The 16,686-nt window shown below is 62.8% G+C and overlaps 2 protein-coding genes across 2 annotated transcripts in view; one reads left to right on the top strand and one right to left on the bottom strand.

The window, feature by feature from the left end:
• LOC119109038 (uncharacterized) overlaps positions 1–9,435 on the top strand; it is a gene marked incomplete at its 5' end in the record, with an annotated part of 14,498 nt that extends 5,063 nt beyond the window's left edge. Inside the window, 8 exon segments of the mRNA XM_037232578.1 lie at positions 427–567; positions 1,621–1,886; positions 2,390–2,528; positions 2,776–2,900; positions 3,259–3,352; positions 4,548–4,645; positions 5,471–5,590; positions 7,464–9,435. Of these exon segments, the coding sequence (XP_037088473.1) occupies positions 427–567; positions 1,621–1,886; positions 2,390–2,528; positions 2,776–2,900; positions 3,259–3,352; positions 4,548–4,645; positions 5,471–5,590; positions 7,464–8,531 (2,051 nt within the window).
• Positions 9,436–9,520: 85 nt separating this feature from the next.
• The window catches only part of LOC119109053 (afadin), a 35,190-nt gene continuing 28,024 nt past the window's right edge, over positions 9,521–16,686 (bottom strand). Inside the window, exons 24-32 of the mRNA XM_037232592.1 lie at positions 15,060–15,140; positions 14,512–14,777; positions 14,029–14,261; positions 13,724–13,733; positions 13,518–13,670; positions 12,777–12,962; positions 11,091–11,285; positions 10,717–10,871; positions 9,521–10,418 (exon numbers count right to left, since the gene is read on the bottom strand). Of these exons, the coding sequence (XP_037088487.1) occupies positions 10,298–10,418; positions 10,717–10,871; positions 11,091–11,285; positions 12,777–12,962; positions 13,518–13,670; positions 13,724–13,733; positions 14,029–14,261; positions 14,512–14,777; positions 15,060–15,140 (1,400 nt within the window). The 3' untranslated portion in view covers positions 9,521–10,297. The remainder of the gene's footprint in view (positions 10,419–10,716; positions 10,872–11,090; positions 11,286–12,776; positions 12,963–13,517; positions 13,671–13,723; positions 13,734–14,028; positions 14,262–14,511; positions 14,778–15,059; positions 15,141–16,686) is intronic.

The following is a 16,686-nucleotide window of genomic DNA, read 5'->3' as shown; positions in this document are numbered from 1 at the left end:
GCATAAACATATATTTTAAGATTTTGTTGTATGTGTATTATCGTAACCGGCGTGTCTCTTCACGCACTCGTCGTCGGCGTATGAGACGTGTGACTGCAGCCTCTGCCATCTCGATATCGCCATCGCACGGGGCCAGCGTGCGGGCCGAGCCGCCCGCCAGCTTGGCTCACCGTGCATGACCTTACCGACGGGTTTGCGATGACGCAACCGCCCATGTGCGCACTAGCCAGCTGGCGGGCCGTGTGGGAGCGTGTGGGGCGCTGAGCTAAGCTGGGTTGGTAATCTGACGGCCGCCGGAGGGCGTGCGCCGCTCAGGTGCGTCATGCGCCCGCCCTTCAGACACGTGCGGCGCTCCACCTGCGCGAGGTGTCCGCTGCGCGACGGTGTGGCGCGGACGGACGAGTTAGTGTCGATTCCGCTCCATAGATGTCGCCGCCGGCGGTGCGGCTGCGGCGGACGGGGCCGAACGCGTACGCCTGGAAGAAGGCTCGGATATCGAGGTCATTCCGGGGGAGCATCACGAGGACGAGTACTTCGAGGATGACCCGATGGACCTGTGCCCCAACGGTAAGCGGCGCGCGCACACCTGCCTCCCTCCTCCGCGAACGCCGCTACATCGAGTGGGCAGCAGTTGTCTGCCGCCACTTAGTGTCTTCCTGATCTCATAATCCCCCTAAATGAGCCGTGTCTTGTTGAAGCTCTACCTTACACTCCACTAGTGTGACGGGCTAGAAGCGGCCGTTAGTCACGCCTCCGCTGACTGGGTGATCCGTTACGACGTCCGGGGCGACGACAGCTGGCGCTTCTTGCGCGGCGGTGCCGGTCTGGCCTCGGACTTGGTGCGCGCGCTCTTTCGGCCGGGGTGTCGTGCCGTCGCCGCCGTGTTGCTGCTGTACCACCGCCGCCTCCGCCGCCGCCTGGTGTCCGCACGCCGCCTTGCCGCGTGTGGCGGGCACTCTCGTGCTGACCGCTGGCGGTCCGTCCTGCTGAGGGCGGGGTGTCGTCCTGCTGAGGACGGGGTGTCGTCCTGCTGAGTGCGAGGTGTCGACCTGCTGAGGGCGTGGTGTCGTCCTGCTGAGGGCGGGGTGTCGACCTGCTGAGGGCGGGGTGTCGTCCTGCTGAGGGCGGGGTGTCGTCCTGCTGAGGACGGGGTGTCGTCCTGCTGAGGGCGGGGTGTCGTCCTGCTGAGGGCGGGGTGTCGACCTGCTGAGGACGGGGTGTCGTCCTGCTGAGGGCGGGGTGTCGTCCTGCTGAGGACGGGGTGTCGTCCTGCTGAGGGCGTGGTGTCGTCCTGCTGAGGGCGGGGTGTCGACCTGCTGAGGACGGGGTGTCGTCCTGCTGAAGACGGGATGTCGTCCTGCTGAGGGCGGGGTGTCGACCAGCTGAGGGCGGGGTGTCGTCCTGCTGAGGACGGGATGTCGTCCTGCTGAGGGCGGGGTGTCGTCCTGCTGAGGACGGGGTGTCGTCCTGCTGAGGGCAGGGTGTCGTCCTGCTGAGGGCGGGGTATCGTCCTGCTGAGGACGGGGTGTCGTCCTGCTGAGGGCGGGGTGTCGGCGGGGTGTCGTCCTGCTGAGGGCGGGGTGTCGTTCTGCTGAGGACGGGGTGTCGTCCTGCCGCCAGACTCGGACGAGGAGGCGGCCGCCGTCCAACTGCTGGGATCGCTGCCCTCTGACACGGTGCTGCGCCGCCGGCCTGGCCGTGACCGCGACCGGGCCGAGCCTGATCGGGACCAGCCGGACCCGGACGGCCGGGACCCGGACCAGCGGGCCCCGGACCAGCGGGACCGGGCCGAGCCGGACCCGGGCCGCCGGGACCCGGTCCAGCGGGACCCGGACCAGCGGGACCGCTGGGCCGAAGACACGGACCTCTCGTCTCAACCGGAGCAGGTGGGCCCTAAGGCGCGCACTGCGTCGGGTCGGAGCGCCACGGCACGAACAGTGCGGCCAGGGGACCTGCCACACCATCCAAGGACGGCTGAGCGGAGTGGCCCCGGCGTCGGACGTTTAAGGAAGTGCGTCCACGAAATGTACGCTTCTTCGGACCCGAACTGATAACTTCGAGAGAGCCGAGTTGTCTAGCGCCTTGCTGCTAACATCGACTCTTCGAGATCTGGACGCCTGAGTGTTGACTCGCGGCGGGTTCATTTCTGTCGATAGCCCTAACGATGGGGGACATTAGGAAGATGCCCCGGTGGCAGTAGGGCGCGGGCCGAAGCCCAAGCCTCCAGTGAATCAATCCTCCTCCAATCAATCCTCCAAGTGAAGTTTCCAGACCCAAGATAAATGTCCCATAGCCCTCCCACCTGCCGCTGGAGTCCCGACATCGCCGTGTCTCGTGGCGTCACGTGTCGTCAGCCGTCGCAGATCGAGATTCATCTGCTGGCCGACAGATGGTGCCGGACGAGGTCAACGTCAGCCGCCTGCGCCATTACGTGCACCAGCGCAACAACGCCGTCAACCACCTGTTGACCGTGCTGCTGGTGCTCTGCGTCACCTGCGTCGTCGGGTTCGGTGTGGGTCACTTCCTCGGTAAGATGACGAACGTGATGGCCATTTGTCCTTTGCGTGTGATGTCGCTGTGCTGCGATAGGCTGCGCTGTGCTGTGTGTTCATGTAACGTTGCCCCCTCGCTGAAGTGGAAGGAGCTGCGGGTCAGTGCGAAGCAATGGCGTTGTATGTTGATAGCACTCATCGGACGTTGTTCTGAGACGGCTGAACATGGGAGGGGGGATGGCACACAACTGCCCCACCGAGTCTAAGGCGTCTCTCATCGCAGGCTGGATCCACCACCACGAGATGACGGAGGAGATCGTACACTCGCTGGACGAAAAGCTGGACGTGCTGCGGGACGACTTGATGACGTGCATGACGACTGAGGATGACCAGGACCTGGACAACAAGGTGCGCGGCGGGCGGCGCGGCGGCGCCGGTCACCGCCGGTCACCGCCGCCCCGGGCTCCGCTCCGCGCGCGGGGATCCCGCTCAGCAGCCGTCGTCTGTGTAGTGTGGTCACCATGTGGGCCACGCTGTGGGTTGTAAGCCGTTGGCAGATGTAGGTGGGCGCCAGGTAGCTGGCCATCATGAACAACCCTGGTGATCAGCTGATCATTCCCGATTTGTGGCATTGTCGGCTCAAAGGCACATGGCGTGGGAAGCATTGATTCTCTGAGAAGTGTCACCACAGAATGGGACAATTCGTATCCAACAGCGTTGACCAGCCGCCAGTGGCAACGGCCTGACGTGGGCGACTCAATTGCAGTGGATCAAGGAGCTGCTGAACGAGAACGAGGCGCTGCTGCACCAGCTGCAGGGTGACGACGGGGACGGTCCGGACTCGTCGCACTGCTCCGAAGGTGACGTGTTGGCCGGCTCCGTTCCAGCCGCGCTGCCGGCTTCCAGCGGTCGGCGGGAGCGGTGTCGAAGCCTCCGGTCACCTGTCATGGCGGCATGTGGCCGTCCGTGCTGCAGCGCTGAATGCTGGGTGGTCGGGACGCAACAAGCATAGGAAGCGAAGCCGCGTATCACACTAGACTCGTCTGGGCTTTCGTCATTAAGGTTAAACGCAAAAAAATGTTGCTACAGCAGCAGTCGCCGTCCTGGATGATCTCCGGGTTTTTGCTGTACGTCCGGTGGTTGTTGCTGCCTGCGGCTTGCGGCTTGTTCAGGGATTTGTTTGTCCTGCTCAAGCGAAGAGAGCTACGAGGTCATGTAGCCCCCAGTTCGGTTGCCCGACTGCGGTGCAATAGATGATTGACGGCTGAGGTTGTCGGCTGTTCGACAAAAGCTAACCCGTTTCTTCGCTAGACGCGAGAGGTAGTATCCCAATCATCCCCATCCCAAGAGACAGTGTCCCAGGCAATATTCCGAATTGACGCATGAAGATCTCCATATGCCACGAGCCAATTTGGACGGTAGATGCTTCCTGGTTGTCGATCACTGTTCATTTCAGCTGTAAGCAAATACGCGCCAATTACCATTGACAAATCAAGTTGCGTTACACCCGTTGCATTACATATGCGAACACCATTATGTTGACCTACTGCTCACTACTGGGTCAAACGCAGTGGATGACCAACCGTGACGTCACGACGGTGGATCTGCTCCTAACTGAGCCCCGTCCGTTGGACAGCGAGCGTCCGATAGATCTGCTCCTAATCGAGCTGCGTCCGTTGGGCAGCAAGCGTCCGGTAGATCCTTACATAACCGAGCCCCGTCCGTTGGACAGCGAGCGTCCGGTAGATCTGCTCCTAACCGAGCCCCGTCCGTTGGGCAACGAGCGTCCGGTAGATCTGCTCCTAACCGGGCCCCGTCCGTTGGGTAGCGAGCCTGCGAGCTTCGGGAACGGACTGACCACCGTGCAGTGCGCCGCTCCTCGTTCCCTGTGCCCTATGTCGTTCGTGTTCAGGCGGCGTGGCTCAGTGGACGGCGTCACGCCATCAGTGTACGGAGGCGTCTCGAGTCCGGCGGGACACGCATCTTGGGGTGGTGTCGTCCAGAGTCACGCGGCCGCTTCCGCCGTTTTCGCTCACGGCTCGGTGTTCTGTGTAGGTTACGCCCGTCTGCGCGACCAAGTGAACCAACTCCGCATGGAAAACGACGAGCTGAAGGCCAATATCGCTAAGATGCGCTACGGGACAGCGTCTCAGGTGAGCGCGGTCAGCAGATCTGCCACTGCTGCCGCACCACGGCGTGTCGTGGACGGTGCTCAGGCGCTGAGGGATTGGCACGATCCGGTGACGATTTTCAGAGCGGAGCTTCCGCTTCGTGGTTGTAACTTGGTTGAATGTGAGCGCAAGTAACCTTTGTAGCTGACGTGCCCCGAGAATCCAATAACTAAAGAATCAGTTGGATACAAGATGTCAGCATGTTAGTACCTGGTCTAAAGAGATCTAGGGTCAGGCAGATCATAGACCGAAATGTTTTCAGTCATACCGATTTTTATATTTTTTCCGACAAGTTTGCTGGAGGGTTCAATGAAGTAGATCGGTATTACGGTGAACAGAGTGTTTTTGTTAATAACTCTTCAGCGACTCCAACAGAGAGAGGAGAGTGGGAACAACAGTGCGCCCGAAGAGCCACATGTCAGTTTATAATCTAACCTTGGTGAGCGCTGGTCAGCGGGACCCAGAGCCCGTGGTGAGCGCTAGTCAGCGGGACCCAGAGCCCGTGGTGAGCGCTAGTCAGCGGGGCCCAGAGCCCGTGGTCGGCGCTGGTCAGCGGGACCCAGAACCCGTGGTCGGCGCTGGTCAGCGGGACCCAGAGCCCGTGGTCGGCGCTGGTCAGCGGGGCCCAGAGCCCGTGGTCGGCGCTGGTCAGCGGGACCCAGAGCCCGCGGTCGGCACTAGTCAGCGGGACCCAGAGCCCGTGGTCGGCGCTGGTCAGCGGGACCCAGAGCCCGCGGTCGGCGCTGGTCAGCGGGACCCAGGGCCCGTGGCCGCCCACCGCCGACTGACTCGCGTCCATCCCTGCAGGACGGCCACGTGCTGCGCCGCCACCGCGACCAGATCAACCAGCTGGTGACGGAGAACGGCGAGCTGGCGCGTGAGCTGCGCCGCACGCGCTACGTGCAGCCGCTGACGGAGGGGCGGGCGGTGAGTGGAGCGGAGAAAGGCGAGCTGCGCCGCACGCGCTACGTGCAGCCGCTGACGGAGGGGCGGGCGGTGAGTGGAGTGGAGAACGGCAAGCCGCGCCGCACGCGCTACGTACAGCCGCTGACGGAGGGGCGGGCGGTGAGTGGAGTGGAGAACGGCGAGCTGCGCCGCACGCGCTACGTGCAGCCTCTGACGGAGGGACGGGCGGTGAGTGGAGCGAAGAACGGCGAGCTGCGCCGCACGCGCTACGTGCAGCCTCTGACGGAGGGGCGGGCGGTGAGTGGAGCGGAGTGGGGACGGGCGGAGGCGGGAGGGAAGCCGCGCCGAGGCAGGGTCGAGGCTGTCGCCGACAGCGGCGCCGGCGACAACAGGCCGGGCCAGACGGAGACGGGTGCGAGGCTGACATCAGGGCTAGGCCCTCACGAGCGAGAAGTCAAGCGAAGAGGCTCAGCAAGCCGAGGACGAAGTCATTTAACGCCAAGACCAAGTCCACCAAGGCGAAGTCCTAGATTAAGCCCATCAAGGCAAAGACCAAAATCAAGTCCATCAATGTAAAGATCAAGCCAACTAAGGTCAAGGCGAAGATCAGCAGGATGCGGGCCAAGTTTACCAAGATTAGGCCCTCTGAGGCCAAGACCAACAAGAACAAACCAAGGTTCACCTGGACCAAGATTGAGTGCATCGAGGCCAAGTTCACTAGCTCCAGTAACAGCACCAATGTCAACAACAACGTGAACAACCATGTCCGTCAAAGTCGAGATCAAGACCACAAACGCGAGATCGGCTAGTGTCTAGACCCGTCCACCGAGCTTAAAGCAACTGAATTAAAGCGAAATCAAGACATCTAAGTCCGGGGGCGGTAAGTCCGGCCTGAAGACGTAATTCAGAGAATGACCAGACAACAACGGCTTTGGATCAATGCATGGCTCGGTGACTGACTGACTGACTGACGGATCCAAGGCGTGACTCACGCCGCCGAACTGGAGCGAACTCGATTCAAGACGTGACTCACGCCGCCGAACTGGAGCGAACTCGATCCAAGGTGTGATTCACGCCGCCGAACTGGAGCGAACTCGGTCCAAGGCGCGACTCACGCCGCCGAACTGGAGCGAACTCGATCCAAGGTGTGATTCACGCCGCCGAACTGGAGCGAGCTCGGTCCAAGGCGTGACTCACGCCGCCGAACTGGAGCGAACTCGACGCGCACACAGCGAAGGTGACGTTCTGTCAGACGGAAATACGACGTGGCGCTCCGCGCCGTCCAGTGCCGTAACCGGAGAGACCGGACAACCAGGCCAGCTGGGGAAGCAGTCTGCCTGTCTGGTGATTTTTCTCGTGGGAGCACGGTCCCAGATGTGGGAAGTTGCGGCGCTGTGCTGCGTGATGTAGCGGTGAGTGGAGCGGATGACAATGACAGGCCAATGACAGGCCACCCCAATGACAGACCACCGAGCAGATTAAGGAGGCTCGCTTCAAAGAAGGGAAGTCGCGCCCGGCGACCATCGGGATGATCCAATGATATCGTGGGAGAAAGGGGGGTCGGGTGTGGGGGACGGGGATCGCAGGCATGGATATGTGAATCTGCGCGTAATGTGACCGGGCTGGTCGGCGCCACGGTACGGGGGAGCGACGGACGGCCCATGCTGGTCGGTGTTCACTTCTGGCAGCTGCTGTGATAGGCAGAAGCTATTAGTCAGGACCGACGATGCCGTTGATGTTCACATGGTGACGTCATCAGCCCCAGCAACATGGGCGGTGGAGTCGCTGCTGAGTCTCCGCCACTGATGACTCGAGAGTCTTCGCCGCTAATGACTCGGGTCATTAATGATTCAGCTAATGCCTGCGCTGCTGACGACCCGGACTTCCGTTGCAGGAGGCTGGGCCGGCAGTACTGAAGTCCCCAGACTCGGACGACTCGACCACCTCTCCGGCCGTCGACGACACCTCGTCCTCCTCTTCCTCCTCGGAGGAGCAGGAGACGGAAGACGAGTCGTCGACTGACGAGGGCGGTCTGCTGTCGGTCTTGCTGGGCTGGCGGCCGGCTGAGGACAGCGAGCCGCTGCAGGGCGCCCGCCGCCGCCTCTGGAGCCTCTGGCAGGAGGCCACCGACTTCAGCCGCGCCGAGCCCGCCAGCAAATACGTCAAGATGGCTGGCAAGACAATGGCCAAGGTGGAGAAGACACTTCTACGCGCTTACAAGCAGGTGCGCGAGTTCGGCGAGGCGATACTGGAGGACGCCGAGGGCGGCGGCGGCGCGGAGAAGGTGGCTGCCAAGCTCGGCAGGAAGGTAGACAAGGTGGTGGCCAGGCTGGACGCCCAGTGGCAGCGGATGCGGCAGCGCTGGACCCAGAAGGTGGAGGCGAAGGAGGCGGGCGGCGTCCCGCACTCGGCGCCCGCGCAGCCGGTGGTCATCCCGCCGCCGGGACCGCCGCCCAACGCCACCGACCCGTCCGTGGCCGCGTTCTACGCACGCCGCTCGCGCCACCGGCACCGCGCCCGCCAACAGGAGCAGGACGAGCCGGCCAACTGGCAGCTGAGCCGGGCGCAGTCGCGCGCCGAGCGTCGCGGCGCTAAGCGCGTCGGCGGCGGCAGCTGGCTGCTGGAGCGGGCCCGCGCGCGACAACAGTTCCGCCGGCGGCGCGGCGAGGAGGAAGAGCTTCCGCGGCCAGACAAGAGATGGCGCGAGGAGCGACAGCGTCAGCGCGGCGACTGGCAGGCGCTGGATGACGACGATGACGATTGGGACGATGATGACGATGACTACGGAGACCACGCCGCCAGGGTGGCACGCCTTATGCAGGCCAACGCTCGCTTCCAAGAAAACATTCAAAAAACGGTCCAGCGCCACGCTGCTAAAATTAACAGAAAGGTCCGTGAAAACCACTGGAAGCATTTTGCAGGCAGAAAGCGGCACGAATATCCCAATTCAATGCGAGCTTAGTGGTCGATTGTGTATACCTAAAGCTGTGCTCGCCTGTCGTGAGTGATGGTCCGCTAAAACTGTCCCGCCTTTTGGTCGAGCCGGGCCCGTGATGCCAGGTCCAGCGAGTGGAGAGTAGCCGCAGCTCCCCGCTCCCATTCTTGGAGCTTCGCTGGGAACATGTACGTCCATTTTCCGAACGAGTTTCGGACCATTTATGTACGCGGTCACATGGACCACGCTAGGGACCCTGCTTTGCTATCTTTCGTTAAGATAAGATGGTTTTAAGTTGACCGGTCTTTATTTCCGATGCGCGGTTATCGTAAGGTAATTGTGGTTTTAAGCTGTGGGCGTTCGTTTACGACGCGCGTGGCGCGGAGGCGTCCCGCTGTAAGTTTGGGTGCTGTGATGTGCTGTGTGTAGTGTACATGGTTGGATGCCGGACTGTAGAAAGCTGCTGCACGACGGTAGTTTCGCTGCGAACAGTCCCGACTGGCAGCACGTCGGCTAGCTTAGCCTATCTTCCCGCATCCCCGGACATTATTGTAAGTCATAAGGCGAAGCAAGATATTCCTGGTCGCGGGGTTGCGCATCCCTTGGGCGACCGTAGGCCTGCAGTGGCCCGCGCCTCCACTGCCTGCTCGGTTTATGCATTCGTGGCGCCCGCAAGACGCCCTGGATGTACACTGGCGCGGCGCGAGCGATCCCTGTTAGAGCGGGCTACATAAGACGTGTTTGATATGTACAGTACCATGCGGCTGTTGCCAAGTGGGCTCCATCCGCAGGTGGCCGGGGCCGGGCACGTCCAGCTTCGAGGCGCCCCGGTTGGGAAATACAAGTCTTTCGGCGAGCGGGGCCGCCGCGTCAATGCTTGTACCGCTGTATGTAGACCATGGAATGCAGCAATACACTGGCGAGCGTTCAGTCTCTGGTCTCGAAGCCTTCGGATCATCCCCTGGCCGCCGTGAGGACGACGTAGAGGGCACGGACGCTCACCTCACACCTGGCCTCTGGTGAATATATTTCGGACGGTCATCGCCGGCAGCAGCCTCTCACCTCTGCACAGCGCCCGCCAGGGCGCGGCAGGCGCAGCTGCCTGGACCCAGCGCCTGCTGCGCGGCTGCCGAACTCTACAACTACGGGGCGCGCGGCGGCCGGCCTGGCAGCCGCCTATACACGCTACGGTTTGTACACGGAGACCGTGTGTGTTGACGGATAGACCCCGGCCAGGTCTGGAAGAGCGCGCCGCCCACCGACGGGCGTGTCGACGATCACCCGGCCGGCGACGATCGGCGGCGGCGGACGCCGCGAGCCGACGCAGCCCGGTGCCACCGCCTCGGCCGTGCACCGCGGCCATGCAAAATTACCGGACAGATCGCCCATTGGCCGACTATTCCGCCACGCCCCGTGCACAGCGCTCGCATAAAACATGATCTCGGGCGCGTCACGACTCCCTCCGGCCGCCGCTACCGCGCACGACGCCAGCTAACAACGCCGCGCGCGACGGCACAAACACTACATACCAGGCAACCGCGGGCATCACAAACCTGTCGGCGTAAGGGGACTATGATATGCGCTTTAAAATAGCTGTTCACACGGACGGAGATGTACTGCCGCGGGCGCGACCGGCAGTCGCCAGGCGCGGCGCGACGCCAACAATCTCATCACAAAGCGGCGACGGGGCGCTGTCGCGGGTTAGTCGCGTCCATCGAAAGCTCGCGCCACCGGCCTGGCCGCCGCGGCGCGGCGCAGGCCCGGCTCCCGGCCGCCGCCGGACACGGCGCCGCCTAGCCCGTCTCGGCGGCGAACATCTTCATCTTCTCCTTGAAGGAGAGCTTCTCGGGCACGGGCGAGTGGTCGGGCCGCTGGCGGTCCTGCAGCAGCGCCAGCCGCCGGGTGCGCGGGTCCCTGCCGGCCCAGAGACGGCGCATTGACACGGCACGGTGCCGACGGCCGACAGAGTCCGCCAGTATCGTCACGGATGACGCTGGCGATTTGCGGCGCAGTGCTCAGGCGTGTGCCACCACAAATGCTTGAGAGTTGCATGCTTGGAGTCGACCATCGTACGCTTCAACACGCAGATCCAGTCCAGGCCGGACCGATGCATGCTTGATCATCGATACACCCCAGACACTGTACACTATCCTTTCATGAATAGGCTTGGCCCGCTGTAGCCTGCTGACCCCCCCCCCCCCCCCCCACTGACCTGTACACCTCCTGGGCGCCGATGACACCTGGGGTCCAGACCATGTCGACGGTGGCGGCGGCGGCCGAGACGGGCGGCGTCACGGTCGACCCTGCCATCATCTGCTGCGCCTCGGCCAGGAAGCGGTCCGGGTCCTCGCGCGCCGCGCCCGGCTGCTGCAGCGGCGGCGGCGGCGAGGCCGGCTCGCTTAGCTGCACGCGGCGCGTGCTCACCACAGACGCGACGGCCACCTCCGGCTTGGGCGGCACGGCTGGCGGCCGCAGCTCGCCGGCCGCCGTCACGGCGCCGAACGACACCGAGCGGCCGGGCGGCGGCGGCGCCGGCTGCGCGCGCGCCCGCGCCGCCGCCGCCCGCTCGCGCTCCTCCTCCTCCTGGCGGCGGCGCGCCGCCTCACGTAGGAGCTCCTGCTCGGTCTGGTGCGCCGCCTCCAGCTCGGCTTGGCGGCGGCGCACCTCCTCCTGGCGGCTGGCGGCCGGCGGCGGCGGCCGCGCCCGCTCCGGCTCCGAACGTGGCGGCTCAACTGGCGGCGGCGGCGGCGCCTCCGACTCGGCGCGCGACTCGTCCAGGTCCTGCCGGGTCAAGGAGCGCGTCAGGCCCCGCTGCCGGGAGTCGCGGCACATTACCGACACGCTTCAGCCCGATCAGGATCAAGACACAATCACCGTTCGAGAACGACATAAGTATAGTTTGTCATACACAGAACACATTGACAGCAGACTCGATAAAGTGCAAAAAAAACAACAACAAACAAAACACATAGGCCCAAACAGTATTCTTATATTTCGGGTGACCATCCTTCGTTGGCCTGTCTGGCCTTAATCGATGAACGACTGAACCCAAACCCACCAAGATAACGTACACTATCCTATCGTGGCTTCGATAAACCTGCGCGACGTGTAACTTGGGTCATGAGGTCAGCTCTACACTGCCCTGTCACCCACGTGGGGAAGTGAATACGCCCGGTAAGAGAACGTTTTTCACCACCCCCGCGCCGCCTTTAAAAAGGGCATCAGCAACCTCACTGGACTTCGCTTCCGTGCTCTCCATGGTTCTGATGCCCTTCCTGATGTTTCACTTGTGGGAAAATATTTCTCAAGTGCCATGGCCATGTCGGGCGAAAATTTCAAGAAACCACACTTACTCGGGGCACTAACCGGTCATGCTGCCGTCCAAAGGTAAAAGTAAAACCCCTTATGTTAATTTTTGGCCATTTTGAGTGTTTGATGTCACTTGACTGGTCTTCTCAAGCTGAATTCAGTTATTTAAGTTATTAGTTGACATTTTGACAACCTTTTAACGCTTTAAGTAAAAGCTTGTGAAAATTTTAACTAATGGCTAAAATAGCAGAATTCAGTTTGAGAAGATCAATTAAATGACGACAAAAACGCAAAATGGCCAAAAATAAACATGACAGGTTTTGCCTTTGGATGACAGGATGAATAAAACCTAGCTGGCTGGCCTCTTCTGTGACAACAACGGGCCTAGCATAGAGATTATATGAACATCACAACTTTCCCGCGATGTTATGTCGGGTGTATTGGAGTATTTCGTGTATGTACACATGCTCTTGTGATATGGTGGTGTGCTTGACATTTCTTACACTGTCCACAGAAAATGGATAGTCTGCCCTACAGTGAGAAGTGGGTTTCAGTACATTCGGAAATGTAGCGTTCAGCCAACTCCTACCACAATCGTAATTTATTGTGCTTGATGGATCTAAGATTCGTGGTTAGTCACCCGATGAGGGATTGTCATCTCGAATATAGTCATACTAATTGGGCTTGTTAGTTTTTTGCATGGATCTGCGGTCATTGCGTTCTGTGTACGACTAAGCACGAATCGGCTCAGAGAAAGGTAACTTATAAGAAGCCTAGTCTGCCCATGCTCAACTATGGCAACAAAGAACAGCACACCAGGAACACGGCCACTGGCTGAACGTCGACGGGTAATTATCACGACACCGGCCGGTGCGTGCCTCCGCCTTCCGCCCGCCGGCCAGACCCGCCGGTCCGCCGGCCAGCCCCGCCGACCCGCCGGCGCAGCGCCGACGCTCGCCTCACCAGGTTGTCGTCGTTGTCTTCGTCCTCGTCATCGCCAGCCAACTCCATGCGCTGCTGGAAGCGCTTCTCGAGCAGCAGTGTGTCGAGCTGCTGCTGCTCGCGCCGCGACCGGCTGGGCATGGCCTCCAGGCGGGCGATGTGCTGGTCCCGCCACTGGCGCGCCGCCTCCGTCCGGCGCACCATCTCCTGCGCCAGGCGCACCGGAGCCGGTCACGGACCGCTCAGCACCACGTCAGACGGGCCACACGGACGGCGGCCGCAACACGCCCGTCACGCAGCTCAGCACATGCCAGCGTATCAGGTTGTGCTGCAATGCCCAGCGATGCCCTAGTTGACAGCTGTCCCGCGACGAAGGCGGTCGGAGGCACGGGGACTCCCGCAGAGCACGGCACGTGTGGACCCATCACGCCAACATTCAAGAGACAAGCGCGTTTGCCGCCATGCGAGTCATGGCAACATGGACCAATCCAACACCAAGTTGGGGAGACGGAACGCCGCAGTTGGAGCGGGGTAGTTACGCGAAACTAAGCCTACAACGAGAAAGCCCTGCCTCTTCCAAGTCATCCCCAGGAACATGTTTTACCTTTCCTGAGCCTTGGGGCAAGGACATGCCCCCCCCCCCTCCCCCTCTCCTCGCCCCCTCTGTCCCGCCAAAGTACCATGTGATGTCACAAACCATGTCATCACGTCAAATATGCCATTGCACACAAGCCATGGACCACCGGCCAGCACAGCGCCCACCTTTTCACGTTCCTCCCGGTTCCAGGGGTTGCCGGCGTCGTAGGGCGACTGGTGTTCGGGCGGCGGCGGCCGCTGCGGCGGCTGCCCGTACAGCGGGTGTGTGGACGGCGGCGGCGGCGGTGGCGGCGGCGGCAGCATCTCGCCGTACATGTCCTGTGGCGGCGGCGGCCGCGCCGGTGGCGGCTCCTCGAAGCGCACGGACATGCCGTGCGCCGGCTCGCCATAGCGGGCGACGGGGGCGGCGTGCTGCGCCGGCGCCGGCGGCGGCGGCAGCGGCTCGCCGTAGCCGGCCTGCTCGCTCTGGCTGTGGCGCAGCCGCGGCTGCGGCGGCTCGCCGGGCGTCGGCGGCCCGCTGCTGGAGCCGAAGTGCGCCGGTGGCGGCTGCCGCTCGGCGTACGGCGACGACACGCTGTTGTGGGCGCCGTGCGGCGGCGGCGGCTGACGCTCGCCGTAGGGGGACGGCGCCACGCCACCGGCACCGCCGAGCGGCGGCAGCGGCCGCTCGCCGTACGGGGAAGACGGGCCGTTGCCGGTGGCGTGCGGTCGTTCGCCGTAGTGCGCGGCGGCCGGGCTGGCGGCGCCACCCATCGGCAGAGGCGGCGGCGCCGGCTCGTCCTGGCCGCCCGGCGGCTGCTCGGCGAACGGCGCCGGCTGCGTGTTGCCGTAGGTGGCGCTGGGGTGCCGGTAGCGCAGGTGCTCGTGGTCCGACACGGAGCGCGGCATCTCAGACCGTGGCGGCCCCATCTGCACGGCCGGCAAACGGCAACGGTCAGCCGCGCGGACGGGGAGGTCGTCAGGAGATCAGCTGATCACACTGCATCGTGCGCAGGGTCGGCGATCTGGCATGACAACCGCACACAACACAAACGGAACCGCACACAACACAGACAGCTTACGCTCTGCAAACGAGCACCGCGCCGCGCGCATCGCGTCCGCATTACCACCTCGTCGCGCACCGCCACCGCTCTCGGGCGTCACGCTCGGCGCCTCTCACCTGGCCCTGGCCGGCCTGCAGCTGGTAGTGGGTATGCACGGAGATGGGGCGCGGCGGCGGCGCCGGACCGCTGCCGCCGCCGCCGCCGGCCGCCGGCTTGTGCAGGTTCTGCACGGAGCGCGAGCGGGCGTGCGCCGGCGGCGGGGGCCCGTGGCCGGTCGGCAGCGCCGCCAGGCTGGCGTTGGACGCCGACAGGCTGAAGCCCGGGTTGTAGGTCTCCTGGTGGCGGCCAGGCGGCGGCGCCGGCTCGCGGTCGGCCGCCTCGGCTGCGGCACACGCACAGCGGGGGATGACGAACAGGCCAGCGGCACGAGACGCCCTCCCACCCAGCCAGCTGACACGACGGTGGCCCGCAGGCATGAGCGACCTTGAGAACGACTGGGGTTTTTTAGTTACTCGTCACAGCGTCTTCCCTTGCCGTGAATGACGGGGGAGAAGCCCCACCACTCCGCCAGACAAAGCCGTGAGTTCAACCAAAGGCACCAGTCGGTCCACGAACACCTCCCCACGCGCAAAGAAACCGGTCGTCGGGCATGGTCGGTACTTACAGCTGAGGGCCGGCACCGACTTGGCGCCCTGGATTCTACCGCTGGGGGGCATGCCGCCCCGCTCGCTGGCTCGGCGGCTGCCTGCGGACGGCGAGCCAGCGCCGCGTCACGACCGTGCACGCCCCCTCACGGCCGCAACATGAACGATCACGACGACCGCGGCTCAGCACACTGGACGTCCCACAGCACGGACAGGGCCATAGCGCGGACAGGGCCGCAGCATGGGCGGAGACAGCACGAACAGGGCCACAGCACGGGTGGAGGCACAGCACGAGCAGGGCCACAGCATGGATAGCGCCGCAGCACGGGCAGGGCCGCAGCACGGGCAGGGCCAGAGCACGGAAAGGGCCATGGCATGGACAGGGCCACGGCATGGACAGGGTCACGGCACGGACGGGGACACATGCACAGAGCAGTGCGTATGGAGATGTGACAGTGTCAGGCTGCCCCGCTCGGAGGGGGTCGAACGTTGAACTTCATTGAAGAAGGCCGAATATCTGACAAAAAGAAAACACCTGTCCATATTCAGGTTCACCCATTGTTTGGGCAGGATCACACCGAGTCAACCATAGCTCCTTGTCGGTCTCTGAAACGTTTTCCCGACAAACTTTAGAACAGGTCCATACTGGGCAGCAGACCGTGCCTGCTCGTATGAAAACCAGTCACAGCCGTCAGGGATACTGCCTGCTGTCACCGGCGTTCGTGCCAAACTGACGGGTGCCATTTGCGGGTCGGTATGGACATCATTATAGACAAATGGGGACCGTTACACTCCCACAGGCCCCTTCACAAGCGCGCGGGCAGTCTCTTCAGTAGCCATCAACGCTTCACCAGCAAGTCGGAAGGAGGCCATTCCGAAGGCCAGCACCAGCCCTTTGTAGGCCGATAGTGGATCTTTGACGACGAGCAACGAACCCTCTGTAAGCTAACAGGGGACGTTGAATGCCCCTCCAAGCTAATGCACGGGAAACTCTTCATGCCAAGCACCATACCCTCTTCTATACTGCAAGTACACGTTGTAAGTATATTTTTCAGGTTCGCGTTGTACTTTTACGCTTACAATATTCTTACTTCGCTTTAAATACAGTTTCGGAGAGCGTAAGGTGCCATGCCAGCGCCTTCAACCACGAGGGGGGAGGGGGAGGGAAACAATTGGCAGCTCCTTGGGCTATCACATTTACCGTCTGGTACGACCAAAAGCTTTTCCAAATTTGCACGACCCGCACAAACAAGACGGCAGTGGTTCATACCTGTTGGAACCAGTAATGTTTGCCTTACTGAACAGTTCACTGCGTGACTAGGCGGAAAAAACACACAAGTACACACCAGCACAAAACAACGCCGTCTGTCATCATGACTTACTTCGACCGGGGGTCCGCACAGTTCGCCACGAACACCTGAGAGCAGCTCACGCCGTCTCGTGACCTGGCCGAGACCGTGGCACTCGTCCGCACCGTCCGACCGATGCCTGAGGACGGCTCGCGGCCGGCCGCCCCGTCACAGAGCAGGGCAGGGTGGGAGCTGACCTCGTGACCTGGCCGAGACCGTGGCACTCGTCCGCACCGTCCGGCCGATGCCTGAGGACGGCGTGCGGCCGGCCGCCCCGTCACAGAGCAGGGCAGGGTGG

This window comes from Pollicipes pollicipes, unplaced genomic scaffold (assembly GCF_011947565.3).
Source record: "Pollicipes pollicipes isolate AB1234 unplaced genomic scaffold, Ppol_2.1 Scaffold_7228;HRSCAF=8575_pilon_pilon_pilon, whole genome shotgun sequence".
In the NCBI taxonomy this organism is placed as follows: Eukaryota; Metazoa; Arthropoda; class Thecostraca; order Pollicipedomorpha; family Pollicipedidae; genus Pollicipes; species Pollicipes pollicipes.
This window is presented reverse-complemented; position numbering and strand designations above follow the sequence as displayed.